Raw genomic sequence first — 20427 nt, 5'->3', positions numbered from 1 at the left:
CTGCTTTCTTTTCTCTGCATGCTTACTCGATGGATGAGAAATTTGCATATCTATGAAATATTTAAGTTGTTACATCTAGCAAGAATACTCACTATTTTAACCACACTGCATGTATCAGAACATCCAAAGATTCCAAATCAGATACGATAATGTTTTACAACCTTGAAACTGGTTTTGTTACCAGAATATCTTTTGTGTATATGCTTGACTCGGGATATTTTCCTCAAGAATAAGGGAAAGACTTCTCTTTCTTTGCACATAGATAGATTGGTTAGAGTGGTAACAGCCAGAATAAAGCTCATTAATTTTGCGACAGGGAGTTCCTGTTGAAATCTTGAAAGGCCTACCAGAATTAAATGTGAGAAAAGTTTTGAATTCTGAAAGCATGTAATACTAGCAATTCAGAAAGCATACAATACTGGTACCAGTATGTGTATCTGGTTAAACATGTTCACCACATTTCCCAGTAGACAGATCCACACTACCACCTATGGCAATGGGGTTTGGGCCAAACCAAAAGGTTTCAATCAGTCGTTCTGGCAAATTGATCAATGGTGGTTACTATGTTATCCGTATCTGTATGTTTGTCTGTGTTGCCTGTATATATACCCTTATAAAACCCTAGGATTGCTATAGGATTTCTACAAGATGATAGCTAGGACACATATTAACCCTTTCACCACCATGGTTTGTCCCAAATCCATTGTTTTCTATGGTAAAGTTAGACCTGTATACAGGGAACTGGGGGTGAAAGGGTTAAGGCATGTTACAGTCTGTAGGAATCCTATGGAATTACTGTGGGACTTGCAGCTTTCCCTCAAGATTGCCATAGGATTTCTACAAGACAATACAGTATGTATGACAGATTTGGGGCCATGTTCAAAATCATGGCTATACCCAGCCAATATCTAAGATGAGTCTTAGTGGATTTCAATAGTGCTGTGACCCTTGGGATTCCCATATATTTTTTTGTAAGTTTGTGCATGCATGCATATGTGTATTAGCCGTAACTGTAACCTGGTGGTGGGTTTCATATGAAAGTTCAATTTTTTCAAAGATTTCACACAAAATGCAAGTTATCATAATTGAGAACACACACATTAAGATAATGATATATATATTTATTTATGATTTATTCACTAAAATGGTGCACAGACCCAACACTACATGATGTACTAAAACTAAAAAATTATCCTAGTAGACTGTACCAGTTGCAGAGTTCTTAACGTTGACATGCCACAGGTACTAAAGTAACTATTCTCCTATTACTGGAAAAGCCAAATACCAGAAGGATATTCTCACAAGAAGTTTTATCAAACAAACTTTTCCCATGATCCACAATATTTACAATACATAATAACAGTAACCTACTACATTGTACAAAGCTTGGTAGACTGTCTGCAGTTGCACCTTTTTAACCTGTTCACCCCGATTCCCTGTAGAAAGGTCCACAGTCACAATTAATAACGATGGTTTGGGGCCAAACCATGCTGGTTAAAGGGACAAATTTTCAATATTTTAGTTCTGTAAAACAGATACATTTTCTCAAATGTCTTCCCAAAGTATGTCAAAATACCAAGTACTAGCCTTATCAACAAAATGAATGGGTGTACAATATGCAGTGTTATTGTTGATAAATGAATTCTGGTCTGGACTGAAATACAGTCGTTGACAATAACATCAAACACATACAGGCTATGTGAACGAGTTGATCAATGGATGTATTGACATATTGGGGTGGGGGGATAGAAGAAAATAGTATAAGAAAAAACACGAATCAAACGGCACAGCTGATTGACATCTAAATTTTACATTTAACAAGTGAACTCCAATTCCACAGGTTCTTAAATCCCTTTGTGGATAAACCAAAACTTCAAAGTAAAATAGAATTCTACTACCACTATATCCAACAAAATGACCATCAATACATATATTTTTCGTTGCAAAGAAATTGAAGTGGAACTTTGTGCAGTGTTCCACCAGTAAAACATCAGCAGTCACATACCACCCTAATTGCATGCTGGGAAATTTCTGTTGCAATTGAATCTAGTGTTGTCCACTGGATTGTAAACTTGATTACGGTTTAGTGTGCAAGTTGACAGTTGTGCATGACTGTGATGGTGAGCATGAAACATAGCTACCGCCCGCCAATACACTGGGGAACATGACCATATCAGATCTGCTTAAATCGTTAAAAAAATTGCTGCTGTCTTTAAAAAACCTTTCCCATCAAACTTACAAACCCAAACACTCAAATTTCGGCAGAAAAGAAAAGATATCCCAATTACCTCTCAAATCAGTCAGCTGTGTGTCATTGAATTGTACAAAATGGCTGACCTGTGTTTCAAACCTGTTTCAAAATGGTAAATACAATTACCAAACACAGTATTGGGGAAGGGGAGAGAGAAGTCCTCCTTTAATAGGACATGGTTTCCAGAGCCATAAGTGGGTGAAGACCAAGGCAGTCCACCCTTGCATTGAAATGGCATTGCATGGAGAGAGAGAGAGAGAGAGAGAGAGAGAGAGAGAGAGAGAGAGAGAGAGAGAGAGAGAGAGGGGGAATGAATGACAAGATTTAGATGTATCAGAAAAATGGTGTCCTGTGGAATTTTCATGATTGAGACAAAATAACATTTGCTTCACTTTCAATCAGTAAAATTCACTGCGTATAAAGCTCTTTCATTCCCAATATGATGCATTCCTGCCTTCCAACTTCCACCCCTGTGGCAAAGTGGAATGACCCTACAAGATGCTGAATAATCTAAAATGTGGATAGAATAACCCAGAAGAGTATTCTTTTTAGGAAGCCATGACAATTGACAGAACAACAGTGACAAAATCGTTTCATGTAAGCACAGGTGAAATGACCATGATGAAAAAGCACCAATTAAACTGGACTTGTCAGAAAAGAAAAATTATCAGAGAAGAAAAAGTCTGAAAGTTTCTATCACAAGACTGAAATGATGCATACACTAACACAGAGTGTGAGTCAAGAAAAGAGCTGGTACTACAAAGAAAAAAAAGATCAGTATTGTTGATATTTGACAGACTGATAATGTAAATGAATCACAGGTTGATACATTTAAAAACACAGAAGTGTATGTGCCATGGTGTTTTCATTATACTGAAGTGGTACACAAAGCTAACACCAAAGAACCCAGGCTACAACCAGCAAGTAACAAAGGTAAATGGTTTATTGGAATAGTTTACAATGAAACGGTCAGACAGCAGTACACAGTGAAGCCAAGACATATACAGTGGTGCATTGTGGGTAAGTGGGAGAAACGGAACAAGGTAAACAGTCATTGGTTAGGTGAGAAAATAAAATGCACAAATACAGCTGCCGATGGGATGGATACACATTTAGAAAACCAAAAAATTTTTTACAGAGTTTTATTGCTTTCTGGTCTGCAGCTTCTTGAAATCTAATCCCTACTTCAACTGAAAGCACTCTGGTCTTTTTCTTGAACTTAAGACAACAGTACCTCACTCCCAAAAAGGTGAAAGCAAGAGGGCGCTGTTCAAAAAAGCTCAGAATCAAAAGTGGCTTACAAACCCATGGACTGTACATTATTCTTTCAATCTGTACACAGTTCCATCTGACTCTTCCTCTAAACATCAAAACTTGACCTTTGACCTTTCCGCTTAAACGCCACATTTAAACTTGTCTGCTGATAGAGACAATGTTTTATAAATACAATTTCATAAATAAAGCAAGCCGATTTTCCTATCAATATTTACATTAAAACATTTAAATGTCATGTGGTCAATGGTAACAGTAAAAATGCATGTCATGAATAGTCAACAGCCCACAACAGCACAGGGAAAAGTATACACAAGTCAAAAAAATCTTTGTCCTTGGCACTGACAGCTGATCTCATCACTCCTAATTACACACATAATTTAAATTTCAATGACTTGCAACATTATAAAATTTTCCCTCATTAAAAACAGTCTGCGAATTTTGCACATCTGAATTTGCTGACATCATGAAAGATCTGGTCACTAAATTTCACCAATAGAGGTCACATGGTTTGCAGCAGATGACACTACATGTATTCTGTCAATGTATGCCATTCTAACATCAAAAAGTTCGGTAAAAATTACCGATTTCTCGATTCCCTGAAAACTTTATGGTACAAGGTAGGTTACATACATGTATAATATGCTCCCCCTACTCAAAAATGGTTCAAGCAAATTTCTACATAAACGCCAGAGGAAATACAAGCTGTTCACAATGTATTCTTGTTGTTGTTGTAAATATGCATAAATATCTGTCAATAAATTTGGTATTACGATTCCTTCAAATCAAAGGGACTGATCAGTATTCCAATATTCATGATCGTTTAATTTCTTGTATAGTCTGCAGCAGGAGGTGTTCAAAATTCACAACAGAATGTGATAAAATGATGGATTTCTTGGGGCTCAGAGCAGTTTTAAAATCCCAGCGGATGTTCGGGCACCACACCTCCTTTCTTGACGACTTCCTGCGCAATCACGGACAGCTTCTCGAAGTTACCAATCTGCGTTGAGGACTTAACGGCCGACAAATTCTCGGCCACTCTGTCAGAGGCTTCATTGCAGAATACTTGACAAAGGTGACGTTCATGGTCGGCGGAGGACTGGCCCTCCTGCAGAGACCTTGATGCTCTGAAGGAAATAAAATACAAGCAAGGTTTTCTTTAATATTGTTGCAAAAATTCTTGTCATTATTTTTCTTTAGCAAAGAGTCGTTGTTTAAGATAAAGGCCTACAGAATGTAGAAGCCTTGAATCTTTATTCAATTTTCCGATGGTAACTCAATTCTACATCTTACTTAAAAATGCTGCACAAAATATTTCATTTCAGTATTTCTCCACTCTGGCAGACCACAACCACATCTTTCTTTTCAAGAAGAAACTGATAATTCTATTATTCCCCATAGATGACCACAGGTATGGCAGCCATTTTGTAGTGTCAGTAAATGTTGGGTTATTTGTTTCTCTAGTACCAAACTTTGCATTGTGAACCCTGATTTTCTTTTGATTTTGAAAGAGAATGGTTCAAATAATCATCAACGAAAGTTTGAGCAGAATTTTAAGTGTTTCAATTTTGAAGCGCGTACCACCTTAAATATGAAAGCCTTTCACTCCTCAATTTGGTTTCACGCATTGTTTTCTATGACGTGGTCAGCCCTGAACACAGAAAATGAGGAGTTTGAATGGTACCCACCTTGACAGCACAGCCACCATGCCGTAGATATCAATAGCTGCATCAGCGACTCTCCACAGCAGGAACTGTTCATTGATGATGTTCTTCTTGTACTTGATCAGCAGGTCTTCCACCACCATTCCAAACTCTGCAATGGCTTTGGACGTCTCCTGGGCGGACTCGGTCAGGTCACTGTGGACGTATTCGGTCAGGGATGGCCCGGTGTTCAGGCCCATCATTCGCTGCACTCTCTTGTTTGCCACATCCACGATCACGCCCAAGTTGGCCGCCGGGTTCTTGAAGGCTCTTGCAAGTTCCTTCAAGTGTCCCCCTGCGTTCTGCAAGATAATGGGTTGTTGATTTCATTGTTATTTACGTTACCGTTCAATAAACAGTTCTGCTCCAAATAAATCTCTCAGAGGACTATTCAACATTGATATGAAATGTCACGGAATCAAAATGAACTTTGTATGCTCTGAGAGCATTAAAACTTACTGTAACACACTGCGTCTAAACTCTCTGTTGTCATTCGTTCATTTACAGTCATGAGGTATTCATCTGTTTAACACTGATAAATGCAAACAGCAAGTTACAAGCCAAGCTTTTGAAACTGCTAACCAGTTAACAGTTCAGGAAAAACTGTTGATTTGGGAAATTTAAAGTGCATTCTTTGCATGAATACACAATAGAAAGGGTAAAGAAGATGGCAGTGTCATCTGCAATTGAGACAAGTAATGATAGCTGAGGTACTTCTCGGTTTTTTGGCCAGAAAATTGGGTGAGGTGTGATACAAAATGCATCTTGACTGGCCATGTTCAGAAAACAGCATACGTTTGTTGCCCTAGGGCCTGAGAGTCACCCAAAAACAGCCTGTTTCCCTAGGTCTATGGCCTCATGAAACGTAAACAGACTGCTTCGGGTGACTCTCAGGGCAACAAACTTATGCTGTCACCTTCCTAGCCAGTCAATATGTGTATAACCTTCATAATGAGATACAAATTCTAACATATTTGTAATCACTAATTGACATGACAAAAAATAAGATTGTCCAAGTCAATATTTTTGGCCTAAAGGGGTCAATAAATAGGCATATCTTACCTGCATTCCTGTCAGGGCAATAAAGAGACGCAGTATATCATTGGTTCCTTCAAAGATTCTGAAGATTCTGAGATCTCTCATGACTCTCTCAAGTCCGGCAGACTTCATGAAACCCATGCCACCACATATTTGAATGGCTTCATCGGCAACTGACCATGCAGCTTCCTATGAGTAATTCAAATACAAATTTATATGAAAAGGTGTCACTACTAAATCCTGTCACCCCTATATGCAATCACATGGGTCGATCCAATCTATTGAAAACAATGGGGATTGACCACAGTCAGGTGGTGAAGGGGTATAAAAAAACAATGATAAGACATAGATGTTATAATGTGACACAGACATTGGGTCTGGGTGTGCATCAAAAACTGTACGCAAAAGGGCATCAAATATTTTTGTTGCATGGACAAAAAAGTTGCACTTCAAGTTACATGAGAAACTTTATCTCAGTGCAGACAGAGTGTTCATAATTTAAAGTCACATGGGATATAGCAAATCTGATGCTTGATTTCCTAAATAAATGTATACATTTATGCAAATAGTATTAATGAGCATAGTTTAAATATGCTAATCAAATGATAATGCCTAATTATGAATGCAGAAAATTCATGAGCTTTAAAGCATGCATAAATGTAACATTGAATGCTGAAAGTCATTTTCAATCTACACTGCAAACATACTTTTTTTCACCACAATTTCTTGGTGAAATCCCATACTATAAATTTTCACCACCAAATTCAGTAGAATCCATATTACGTTGTATGAGTCCCTCTAAAAAAAAAGTCTTTTATCGCACAACTCATATTCATGTTTATTGATCAAGTTTCAAACACTCACTGAGGCATAGATTTTGCTGATGGCTGCTTCAATTTGAAACTCTGTTGATCCGGCATCCATGTTGGCTGACAGCATATACGCCATGGACTCACAGACATATTCCTTCATTGCCATACGGGCAATCTTCTCTTGGATGGCGCCATACTTGTCAATTGTGCTTCCAAACTGAGTACGGTTGGCTGCATGGTCAACCTTTAGAGGCAAAAAAACAGATACACTGAATTGTAAAAACTGTTTGGGTGAAGGAGAGAAAACCCTGAAATCAATTATCAAGTATTCCAATTCACTTGAAAACAAACTCCCACGCAACAGGTACAGCTATGAACCCTTGTGCCCAGGCCCTTATGTATTTGTACATTTGGGGCTACCATATTGTCTCCTATGAAAAGTTTGTGTCATTTATAGATAGAGTGCTGAAGGCTGTTTTCAACTTTTTAAAGTCAAATCAAAACAAATCAGAATGCCCAGATGATTAATGTAAACATTATTCTGATAAATACCATACTATCAAATCAGTAAAAAAATACCAACTTTGTGTTTTGCCTGAGCTATACAAGCACATAAATTTTATGTTGGTTTACTTTTTAAGCAGTTTTCAACAGTCAAGTCTACATGTTACATTGGAAACATCATACTTCACCAGTTCTTATCATTTTGAATGCGATAGATGAACCTGGATGGAAAAGGGGATACACTCATTCAAATTTGATAAGACTTGATCTCAGTAAAATGTAGTATGAGCATGGCCATAGAACAAAGGTTGGTCACTTACCGCTTGTTGTATGACTGCCCTCATAGTCCCTGACAGAGCAGCTCCCATGCCAAACCTGCCATTGTTCAGAATATTCATGGCCACTTTGAAACCACCACCAACCTCTGAAGATAGAAAATACATTTCGATTTTCATCACTATAGTAGCCTTTACAATCAACCAATCACTTTATTGCTCAACGACACAGTCAGGGAGTGTTGTAAGGCAAATATTATAGAGCTCAAAGTTACATTAACAAAGTTGTATTTGCTATTGTTAGGGAGAAAGTAAAGTACAAGACACATATTTCATTAGAGGTAATTTATCTTTCTGAGTAAAGATACAGATGAACGTCTCTTTTTCATTCTCATCATCGACTAGAATCAACTAGAGACTTATGGAAAAGAAGTGAATGTCCCAGCAAGTGTAGCAGTCACCAATTCAAGCTTCTTTACAATACATGGACAAAATTTCAACACTGACAAAATATGTGTACAAATTCAGGGCAAAAAGGCTAAATGAAAAAATTTGAAATTGATCAAGTCATAGGAGAAAATGGAGAATTCTGTGGTCATAGCAACCAAACTCACCTCCTATAACATTCTCAACTGGAACCTTGACGTCTTCAAAGTAGACTTCTGCTGTATTGGATGCTTTGATTCCCATTTTGTTTTCAGGTGGGCCACTTTTAATAAAAGATCAAATAATCACAAGTTTTAACTTAAAATCAAATTTGGCAGCTAACTTCACTACTGTAGAATTGTTAAGTACAATACTAATTTCCTATTTCTATTCTACAATAGCTGTTATATCCCTTCTCATATTGTTGTATGCTAGTACTCCAATAGAGGGCGCTCTAATGATCTGAACTACAGCTGGGAAGACTTCAGCAGAGATTGTTTCAACAAAAGTGAAGTTGAAGTGATGATTTTTAAAAAGGGACAAACAAATTGAAGACAATTTGGGATTTAAAAAAATGAAAATAGAAAACCACTGATAATACAGAGTTGTTTTCGACACGATTTTGGCTCAATATCTAAATACTCTTACCTTGAGACACCACCAAATCCTCTCTCGACGATGAATGCAGTAACCTTATCTGATACAGAGCCGTCCTTACCAACGCATGGAGTCTGCGCAAAAACTGTAAAGATTTCAGCAATTCCACCATTGCTGATCCTGTGAAAGGCAAGTACATGAATGTACAAAAACATTATTTTTTTAATCAAAACACTCTGTGATCATGTTTCTCATTAATTATAGTTGTCAATTTGAATTGGTTTCTTTGTCAGTAAGCTGTTGTTAAAGGCAATGTCACTTCCACCAACACACGTAGACTTTATACCACTTTTCCATACAGAAAAACAGCTGACTGGAACTAAATGAAGTTCAGAAACTTACACCAAAAACTTTCACCGACTCTTAAGTATGAGTTTCATTTGACAAATGCTGAGAATGTGTTCTCTACTGCTTCGAAAATCAGAGAGGTGGTCAATTTACATAACAATGCAAAATTTGCATGTTCTTTTGTTTGTGTATAATATATTCTTTTGTAAGGTTATTAACATATGAATAGATTGCTCAGAAAACAGAGAGATGGCCCAATTCTCAAAATGCACTTCTGGAAAACCCTGTAAAAGCTAGGATAAAATAGTACTTCAAGTATTGGTCAACTATCCATATGTGAATTATGAAGCAGGAAAGGTAAGAAGAATAGGAGACTCACCAAATTTTACTTCCGTTCAGAATGTAATGTTTTCCGTCATCACTGAGGACAGCTCTCGATCTGATGGACTGCAAGTAATCAAAAATTCAAAATATAATTTGATGACATTAGAAAATGTCTGCTTCACAGGTATCTCCCCTACTGAATCCTGTCAAAATCTGCACTCATCAATAAATTCCATACATTTGAAAACTTGTATTGTGTCATAAGGCAATTAACAGGTGCTATATAAGCAGATCATCAGTTGAAAATCCTAGGACAGATGCCAAAAATGAGTACATGTACTTCACAGCCACTGACCTCAGCTACAGGTATATTTAGTTTAACTTTGCTTTTGTCCCTTGTGGACCAACCAGGAAGTGAAAGAGCAAAGGCCTCGTAAACTCATAGCATTAACGGTCCACATATTTAAAAGTAAAATAAAATATGAGAATATAATAAAATAAACAGACAACAATAAATATGAAGTAATTGATTGCTGTTTCACAGCTAAAGCGTATATTACTCTAAGTTTTATGGTTAAAAATTACCAACCTGAAAAAGAAACATACTTTTTAGGGAACATAAAGCTGTCAAACTTTGACATAATTTAGATTATGCTATTGTTCAGCCTAATAACACAATGTTCTGATGCAGTTATGAAGTGTCATTAAGCTGTCAGAATTCCTGATAATTAAACCACACTCCCTACACCACAGTATTGTTCTCAGCAATGTTTATTTCCATGAACTTTCAGAACCCTCAGGACGGTTCTGAAAGTTTTGCAGTTCGTATAAGTATGTTTTAGGTTTGAGTGGTATAAAAAGTTTTGTCTTTTTTTTCAATGGTGGTGACATTTCCAATCTGCCCAGTCCTTGTTAACTAACTGCCTATGACTTCTTTATTTCAAACTCGCCACACCTCCATTAACACCACCTAAGAACCATTAACAATGCTTGCCTACACCAAGATTTGAACCTGGAGACTTTGACTAAAGAGCCCGACACGCTAACCACTAACCTACAATATGATTTCTGGCAGCATGGTTTTGGAAATCAAAGATCAATCATAGACATGCAAAAACATGACCTTGCTCGCTGTGACCAGATGACACCGTCAGAATATGCAAATCATTATTGATCACAATCGATTTTTATCGATTGATTTTAAAAACTATGAAAAAACACAAACTGGGTTGTTCTGCAGAACCTAATGGTAAAGTACCATTGTCTATTCAGGTACGTTATGACTTGGATTTGGCTTACATATCCAGTGGGCTATGAGATAATTGTGACCATGTGGCTCATGTCAGAAACCACAGCCCCCTCAAAGTTTCTGGTTTCGAATCGCCTCTACCTTTGGCCTTGGCAATTCTAAACCAGAAACTTCTTGGTATCTGTCAAGTACATCGCAAAAATATTTACAATGTACTGACAGTTTCCTTTTTTTATCAAACAATGACTTCAGGAAAATGATTGACAATTAACAACTAATATGCCAGTTTAGTGACAAAGATACATGACAGGTTTGCAAAATGATAACAAACAAACTATCATTGAGCAACTTGACACATAAAAAAAGTTGGATTTGCCAAAAAGTTAAAGGAATTTTTAATGAACAGCCACTGTTCAATTTGTCACTATTTTTATTGTTTAAAAGGAATACAACACTAAGATAAGATCATTATAATATTTACAATGTAATGCCAGTTTCTTTTTTTATCAAACAATGACTTAGGGAGAATGCTTGACAATTAACAACTACTTAGTATGTTAGCTTCAAAAGTGAGACAGAAACATGACAGGTTTACAATGTATATATAACAAATAAACTGTTATTGAGCAACTTGAAACAGTGAAATGCTGGATTTGCAAAAAAATTAACAGAATTCTTAATGAACTTTTACTTTCAATTAGTCACTATTTATTTATTTAAAACGAACGTTTCACTAACTATACAAATTTCCTGATAAATATTTGAATTTCTGTCAATATTCATTGATTGATTGATTTCATTACAGCTATGATAAGAATATACTTACGCTTGCATCTGATCCACTGGATGGCTCGGTAAGACAAAATGCAGCAATTTTTTCACCGGCAGCCACAGGTGGGAGATACTTCTCTTTCTGTTCCTTGGTTCCAAACAGCAGAATTCCTTTGAATCCGATGGACTGGTGAGCTCCAAGCATGATACCCACGCCCAGGTCATGAGCTCCTACGATCTCGACAAGTCTGGCGTACTGATTGCGAAAAAAATTCAAAAGAGGTTGTGAGATATTGCCTGGTACACTAATATGAATCATGCCTTTCTGTGTAGGGTTTGTCCATGTGTGTGCTAAAACGGAGATGTAGGGGAAAGTTTTCTAGATGAAAAAACAGGAAAGTTTAAAGACAGTTGTTTATCAGCTTATATCTCAAAACAAACTGAACTTAAAGCCCCAGTCCTCAATCCCAGGTTCTTGCAATAGTGCTTGTTGACATTGACTGTTTATGATTTTAACCTTTTGTTCTCCTTGTAGCAAGAACCACAGATTGAAGGCTGTGGCAGTAATTTAGTGTAAACTTGTCTTTGGTGATAACAGAAACATCTCCTTTTGACTGATAGTTGAGACATTTCTGCAAATGTGGTTAAATTTGTTGTTAGAGAGAGAAATCACAAAAAGAGCACATGGGTAATTGATGAAAATTTTTATCAATCCTGCAAAGCTTCTCACATCAACATTATCACCATAAAGAGTTTCACCAATCACAGCTGCAGAAAATATGTCATCATCAGTGACATTGATGTTATCTCCTTCTGTTTGGAATAATTATCAGCAGTAGTTCATATCACACACTCTCCAACACAAATCAATGATTTTCACAGTGATTTAGCAATCCTCTAAATATTGATAGGTAGGTTGGAGCATACCTTTTGTATTTACAACGTTAGATATGTCAGAATGAATGATGAAATCTATTATAATTGTTCAATATATTGTTGCCAGAATTTCACCAATATCCACACTAGATGGCACAAATACTTTTGCTGTCATTCCACTGGTACCGTTATATTCACTTTCTAAGTCTGTTCCTCACTTATTTCCAGACCAAACAAAGCTTACTCACATCGGCATGTGTCTAGTTTAATCAGGGAAGGAAGTGGGTGAATCAAGAGGTCAAAGGTCAAATACCACTGAACATTGTGTCCAGATATGTGAACTTACTATTCCTGTGGTTAATGGTGACGTTGGTGTATGATGAATATGAAAAGGACAATCGAACCACATTGAAGGACCACCACATGTGTTTCAATACCCTTGTTGGAACAGCCAAAACCGAAGGGACTTGCTCACCCCTACTCGGTGTATTTCAGATAAAAAAAAAACTGCAGGACTGTACAGATTATCGTGTTATTTTTCATGAACATGAACTTTTACAATATTCAGACAGACTTCAAAGTCTGCCAAGGAAAATTAATAAGAATGATCTACATATATGTAAGATTAATTACATTCAAATATCAGAATTCATTGGCTGAATTGATGAGGTTCAGCCCAGTTAAAATTACTCGTAATGCTTACTCTGTTGGTCATTTTACACTCTAAAGGACTGTAAATCTGCAGTTGTCCCTGTACAGATTGAATTTACCACAGTGTGGCTCTAACAGCATAGGAAAAAGCAGAAACAGAAAGCTAAGTGGGTCACACTAACAGTGACGGAAATTCAAATTGCACCAGGTTGTGTGTACTACACAGACAGTCATGGGTCAATGACTTCATTGTTCAGGATACAGTGCAAAGCAGGACTGACCTACTTTCTCAAGCAATACATTCAAGTTTAAAAAATTTAATAATCTGTATCATGGACTTTGAGGGTAACCACAGAATCACATCTAAAGTCCAAAAGACAAACAGATATCAGAGTCTCTTTCAATCAGAATTCTATTATCTTTACCTTTTCATGGTTATGAGGAGACAGAGGGATGTCATTAAAAGGTCATTATTTATTTGAAAAAATAACACACTATATTTTAAGCTTAGATGAGCGAAAGTGTGGATACTGCAAAAAATCTGCAAATACTTGGTATTCTGGGACTATATAATATGATCATGAGTCTTTCGAATTTGTTTGATTTATTCTACTGGTAGGTGTTCAAATTTAGTCATGGTAATCATCGACCATCTCTTGAAGTATTCAAATTTGAAGTGGGAAGCATGTTGACAAGAACTAGTCACTGTTGTCATGGAGCAGCATTTTTGACGGAAATTTTCGCTATTTTCCACATGCTGCGCTGAATGACGGCATATGTTAGTCCAAATAGCTAAATCCGATGCAAGGATTTTCTCACAAAACTAGCATATGTATATTGCAAAATTTCTGACAGTCCTTTGAAATGTTACTGTTATGGGGAAGGGCACCTGGTAGTTTTCACACCTGAATGTCTGATCACAATGCCTATTGTGGTTAATTTATCTAGATTATACAATTGTACTTAAGTCTCAAAATTGGCTGTTGCTAAATAATCAATTTTTATTAAATTTTTACAGAGTTACATGTCACATTCTTTGACAGAATAGTTGTTGCTAATATTTTAGGGCCACAAACTATTTAACCTAATTTACAAGAGGGCAGATAAAATATTGTAATTTTGGCCATACATTGATTTATTCCTCCATCATAAACTTCTCGATTTGGTGCTGATGTCATTACTGGCCCTAGATGTCTCAGTACAGGTATGATTTTTTTCCTCACAGTCCAAAAGCTGGCTGTGTTGATTAATACACAATAAAGTTGGAGGGCAGAGTACACATGTAAACATGCCAAGCACAGCGGTATTTTCAAAGGACATTACATTGCTGAGGAATTGTGTGGAACAAGTGACAAACCAATTAAATTTTAGGTGGCACAGACCATCTGTACATATTTCTATATGGGGTGAACGACATTGAAAGAAATGACAGGCTCGAGAACATTCAGAAAACACAAGTAGTACAGACAAAAACTTAATTTCACAATCCTCTGATGTATGTACCAAGACTACTATTAAAATACATTTACCAATGATTTTGACGATGAGATACAGCTGGATATTGATACACTACCTAATTAGGTTTGTCAGTTTGCTCGCGAATTTACCCTTTTAGTGGTCAACTTTGACAACTTTGCGCCAACATCAGACAGACTAAAACAGCAGGTGACGCAGCAAGATGTCTGTAAACTAATTTACTATCATGTAGTATGTTTATATCTTTACAGCAGCTATCAGTTTCAATGGTGACACACACAGAGACTGGTTGCCAAGTTTTACAAGCAGTTCAAATTCACGGAGAGGTGGTAAAAGAACTACGTTACTGCAAATTTAGACTCAGAGGACAGTGTTCTTTGTGAAATTCAATTGTCATCTATTTACGTGCATCACCTCATCTGAACAGTTTGTATCAAATTAGTTTTGACCCGTAAGCCTTTTTCTGCCTTAGTTTGGTTCAATTCCATTGCTGACAATTGTGAAGCTGGACTTCTGTACAGGGCAATGGTGGTAAAAGGGCTAATTACGGTTTTCATGGGGTTGATGGATATTTCTTTGAAAGACTATAAGAATACACCAAAGTGCATGGGTGAGAGCTTGGATGATTGATAAACAAACGTTCTTTCCCTACCTGTGTGTTTGTCAGTCCGAGACCACCCAGCTCAACGGGTACTTGCAGACCAAACGCTCCCATTTCTCTGAGTCCTTGGAGGGTGTCCTCCTCAACAGTGGCTAGTTCATCATTCTTTGCTGCATCATTTACCTCCTGCGGAAAAATTGGCAATTTTTTTCAAAAATCTTCCAACAATGATTGTCTTTTGAAGACAAGAAGATGCTTAAGAGAAATATACTTTTGGGTTTTGGTAGAAATTTATGATTTCACATATTCAGCAAATACTGCGTGTTTCATTTCTTCCAATTTTTTACATTTGTATTCTACATGTAACATTTATCAAGGTTCTTGTTCTGTATGATTTTTTTCATTCATTATGATAAACTTCTTTTCATATGGTGGAGTTGAACGTGGCCATGGATGACTTGGAGCCAGAATATGATAATTAAACTTTTTAAGAATGATAGTGTTGTTATATACACACGACAAGAAATTGCAAGGACAGTTATGACAATATTTATGAAGTCTTCGTGACTGCAATTCAGAGACAGAGAAGTTGTTACTTACGGCAAAGAACTTGGCACATGGATCAACCAGCATCTGTAGCATTTCTCTCTGTTCTTCCGTCATTACTGTTTAAAAAAATTAACTGTTAGAATACTTTGACAAGCTATAAAAGAGTAAAGAGAAGTTCAAAAAATATTACAGGTATGAAAAGTTGTAAACTGAATATCCTCATGATGCAATAATCAGAGTTTTGATAAGTGTGTGTGATTTCACAAAATTTAATCCTAGTTCTGCCCTTTACAAGTCCCCATGTTGCACGTATGGACAGATATGTTTATCTTGAGCTTGGTCAGTACAAATGTTCATTAAATAAACAACCGTATGATATGTATTCATCCATGCCGGGAAAATTATTGAACTTAATAGTGGTACCACCATATGATCAAATCCTCAGGTTTCTCAGAAAGCTCAGAAAAATTTGACTTTAGTATACAAGTTGAAAATGATGTTTTTTATCTTTGTACATTCCTACCTCTTGTTCTCTGTGTGTGGGTCTGAAAATCTACTGAGAACCATGGGGTTGTACCAAAAGTCTTAGAGGGAAAGTGGTTCACCTCCAATTCTGTATAAACAGGCCCATATTCATCAATGATAATAACAGGTTTTGGCCAAACCACTGTGGTGAGAGGGTTTTAATGCAAGATTTACTCACCATCAGGATAAGGGAAGACTTGCTGTGCATTGACTTGACCTTTAAATAATCCCATGGCAAAAGACTTTGATTCCTGAAAAGGAAACCAAAAAAAATTGGTTACTTGGTTGACAAATTCAAAGCAACCAAAAGGGTACGTAAATGAATCATCTTCTCTCAAAACATAATATTTTAAAGGGTGTTGTAAAACCACTGTGTTTATTCTATATTTCCCTCTTGAAAGTTTCCAAATTACAGAATGGACATTATGTAAATGTCTAACTTTTATTGAACACTAAAATCTTCAACAAATAGTTGAAGATCTAGTTGTGCACTGTTCATTTGCTTTTCAGCTGTATTACAACATTGTGGGGTAACCACACACCAGGCATATTTGATAAAAGGTAGTATGCACCTCGAAAGTGAAAGACTTCAACTTTTGCTCTAACTTTCCTCGAGGAATCTTTTATACATTCTCTTTCAAAATCAAGAATAAAAATAGGGGGTCACCGTGCAAATTTTGGTACTAGAGAAACAAATTACCCAAGATTTACCGATATTAGAAATTCAAAATGGCCGCCATCCCTGTGTTAACTCTATGGAGAAAAGTAAAAATTTTCGAATTTCTAAAAACTAAGCCGATGAAAAGTTTTCTTTCACCAAGAGCTTTAAAATGAACCCCCACATGTAGTATATCAGAAGAGAATTGTAAAAGTTTGAGAGTCCGAATGTCTGTCCCCGAGGTGCGTTATTAAGACAGATGCATATCAAAATCAAAGGAATTAAAACTTCTGCTCAAAGTTTTCTCACTGAAACATTAAACCATTCTCTTTCAAAATCAAGAATAAAAATCGGACATCACCGTGTAAATTTTGGAACAAGAGAAACAAACAGCCTTTAAATTACAGATACCGTATTTGTAATTCAAAATGGCTGCCATCCCTGTGTCAACTCTCTGGGTATTAAAGGGACAAAGTCGGCCAATTTTCATGAATTTTGTTTGATACGAGATACTACTTATATTGTTTGGCACGTTGAAAGATAATGAATGGGTGGCCATGCATATATTCGACCTCGGTTTTAGACACGATCAATGAAACCATTGTTGAATATTAATTGGTCATGACCATTAATGCATTTTCGCGATGGTTTCATTGATCGAGTCTAAAACCAGGGTCGAATATATGCATGGTCACCTATTCATTCAGTATTTTTCAACATGTCAAACAATATAAAGTAGTAACTCGCATCGAACGAAATTCATGAAAAATGGCCGACTTTGTCCCTGTATAATAAAATCAAAAATTGACTTTCAGAAAAATGAGTCAGTGAAGACTTTGGTTGCTCCATGAGCTTCAAAATGAGCTTTCAACAAGTGGTATAGCTCAAAAAAGCATTATGAAAGTTTGATAGTCTAAATATCTGTCCCTGAGGTGTATTAAGAACTGAATATGTTGTCGTCATCGCACTGCAGTTTTCAGTCATTTGAAAACTCTTACCCCTTTATTGTTTTGTGGTGTGGGTGACACTTCTTCTGCGGGTTGTTGCTCTGGTTGGGGTGCTGCAGCTGTTGCCTTGAAGCGGCGGTCCTGATACGGCACCACCGCTGCCGGCCTGTGGAGTAAAGACATCACAAACATACATGTATGACTATGTTGTACACGCTAAATTATGTCGGAATTGTTATTTTTTTTATTTACAAAATTTAAGTCTTTACTTTAGCCCATGCATATGAGAAAATCTTCATGTTCAGACATGTCAGATAAAGGTGCTTAGAATAATGATAGTTTAATTAAGGAAGTGTGTGCCTCGAAAGTGAAAGATTTAAACTTTTGCTAACACTTGCCTGAATGAAACTTTCAACCGTTTTCTTATCAAATAAACAATAAAAGTCAAGGGTCACTGTGCAAAGTTTGGAACTAACGAAAAAAAATAACCTAAGATTTTCGATATTCGACATTCAAAATGGCCACCATTCCTGTGTTAACTCCATGGGGGAAATTAAATTTTGGTTTTTCAAAAAACTAAGATGGTGAAAGTTTTTTCTTTCGCCAAGAGCTTTAAAATGAGGCCCCACAAGTGGTGGATCAGAAAAGAATGGTAGAAATTTGAGAGTCGGACTATCTGTCCCAGAGGTGTGTTCTATCTTAATTAAAGATCACAATAATTAGTGTTGCTATGCATATACCATTGAGATATTGAATCTAACACAAATGAGGATGGTAGGGTGACTATGAAAAACCTACAGATGACGGACAACTTCTGTGTTTGCTATAATTTATGCATCAAATCTGTTAAAGACATCACCAAATCTACAAAATTGTAAAAAATACTTTTTGAGTTTCAGGACTGATGTGATAGCTGAAATCTTTCATGAATTTTGTGTTGTGTCAACCATAGTGTTAATGTCTCCATATGTGTTACTTTGTACAATAAATTAAACTCAAAGCATTAACAAAACTGTAACTATAACAATACCACACCATATTCATTGGCTGTTATTGTGTTTTCCCTGTCACCTCATTATAGTTTTGATACTTTTCACCAGTCTATGGTCCATCATATCATGGCCCACTAGGCCAATTTATATCTTATATACTTCAGTATATAGCCTAGGACAATAGAGTTGTCCAATAAAACCATGACAACTTAGAGTGAATCATGTGAAAAGCGTGTTCAGAATTTACTGTTGAATATCAACCTTTGATTACTGTAATGAACAAACATTGCCCCTATGTCAAAGTACAACAGACATTTTTTTTCAATTTCAAAGCTACAACCACATTTAGGTATATATATATATATATATATATATATATATATATATATATATATATATATATATATATATATATATATATATATATTATACTATATATACACACACACATATATATATATATATATATATATATATATATATCTAATATATACACACACACACACACACACACACACAATATATATACACAATACACACACACACACACACACACACTTGAACTGTACTTTTTTAAAGAGTACGAGAGGTCACAGACAGTGGACGGATATGTGATGGTTGTCAGGTACACCATGTCCTTAAATGGATGCATCAGACCTTTGAGGGTTAGTTATATAACTGTTTAGGTAATCATGCAAGGTTTGTTCTTCGAAATGGTGACTGTAAAATATTATATTAAATTTCACGAGTGCTCTGATTTTTTAAACCCATTTGCTTTGTTTTTGTGGGTATGGCTCTCTTTTCAGTGTTTTTCATTCTTGTGGCAGAAAACGAGCGTAGTATAGTACACCTCATCAAATACACCGCGTACCGAGTACCGGCGCAGGTAATTCTGGTGCACTGTTGTACACCTATATTTATTGAATTATCCGTCTTTCACGAACACATCCAGTTGTGACATTTCGCAGTTCAAAATAGTTGTTATATATTTAACAAAATGGAACAGTATATACTTATAGTCTGCGATTTAAGAAAGCTACTATGATTTTGATATTTACATATGACGCGGTGCTACATGAGTGACCTGGTCACGCGTACGTACGTATGTACGTTGATCACGACATTCAAGGCCGTTTTGCCGGTCGGTTACGCGGCTTTGGCCACGTTCTACATGTGTAAATGCCCTTATTGGCAAATTTAAACACCGAAACTCACCTGACCGCGGGAGATAGATGTCTTGTCGCAGTAGCATGTTTTAAGAGAGTCGCAATTCTCCCGGATCGCATCATTTTGTCCGACAAAATGTAGGGCTTCGTTCTCTGTCAAAAGCCGCCGGTCACTGAGACATACGTAACAACAAAGTATGAGGATGATTATGAATTCATGACGTCAAGGGTTAAAGAGTTTAGGAGACGTCGCTACCAAGAAAGGACATATTAAAAGCAGAAGGAAGATTGGAAAGAGGTCGTCTTGAAAGTTAAAAAAGTAGATCCAAAATGACAACAGATGAAAATTTCACAGAGTATTTTAATGTTTTTCGCCTCTGCCGTTTGTGCGATCTTAAAATCTCGTGGCAATACTG

General features: G+C 36.5%; 1 protein-coding gene across 1 annotated transcript; it reads right to left on the bottom strand.

Moving 5' to 3' along the window:
* Positions 1-3176: 3176 nt before the first annotated feature.
* On the bottom strand, positions 3177-20271 carry LOC139118573 (very long-chain specific acyl-CoA dehydrogenase, mitochondrial-like). Its single transcript, XM_070681953.1, has 14 exons — positions 20061-20271; positions 17905-18019; positions 16427-16499; positions 15775-15839; positions 15226-15360; positions 11626-11826; positions 9606-9673; positions 8930-9058; positions 8470-8564; positions 7901-8004; positions 7129-7320; positions 6289-6453; positions 5212-5528; positions 3177-4650 (listed from the first exon to the last, which is right to left on the bottom strand). Exons 1-14 carry the CDS (start codon positions 20132-20134, stop codon positions 4437-4439), a joined length of 1947 nt encoding a protein of 648 aa, XP_070538054.1. The 5' UTR covers positions 20135-20271; the 3' UTR covers positions 3177-4436.
* Positions 20272-20427: the final 156 nt, after the last annotated feature.

Source organism: Ptychodera flava, chromosome 19 (assembly GCF_041260155.1).
Source record: "Ptychodera flava strain L36383 chromosome 19, AS_Pfla_20210202, whole genome shotgun sequence".
Taxonomy (NCBI): Eukaryota; Metazoa; Hemichordata; class Enteropneusta; family Ptychoderidae; genus Ptychodera; species Ptychodera flava.
This window is presented reverse-complemented; position numbering and strand designations above follow the sequence as displayed.

Coding starts and splice junctions, on each gene's coding strand:
- LOC139118573 (XM_070681953.1), bottom strand. CDS start 20,134: ATGATGCGATCCGGGAGAATTGCGACTCTCTTAAAACATGCTACTGCG. Junction 9,059..9,605: donor CTGAACGGAAGTAAAATTTG/GTGAGTCTCCTA, acceptor TGCCTTTCACAG/GATCAGCAATGGTGGAATTG. Junction 7,321..7,900: donor GGGCAGTCATACAACAAGCG/GTAAGTGACCAA, acceptor TTGCCTCTAAAG/GTTGACCATGCAGCCAACCG.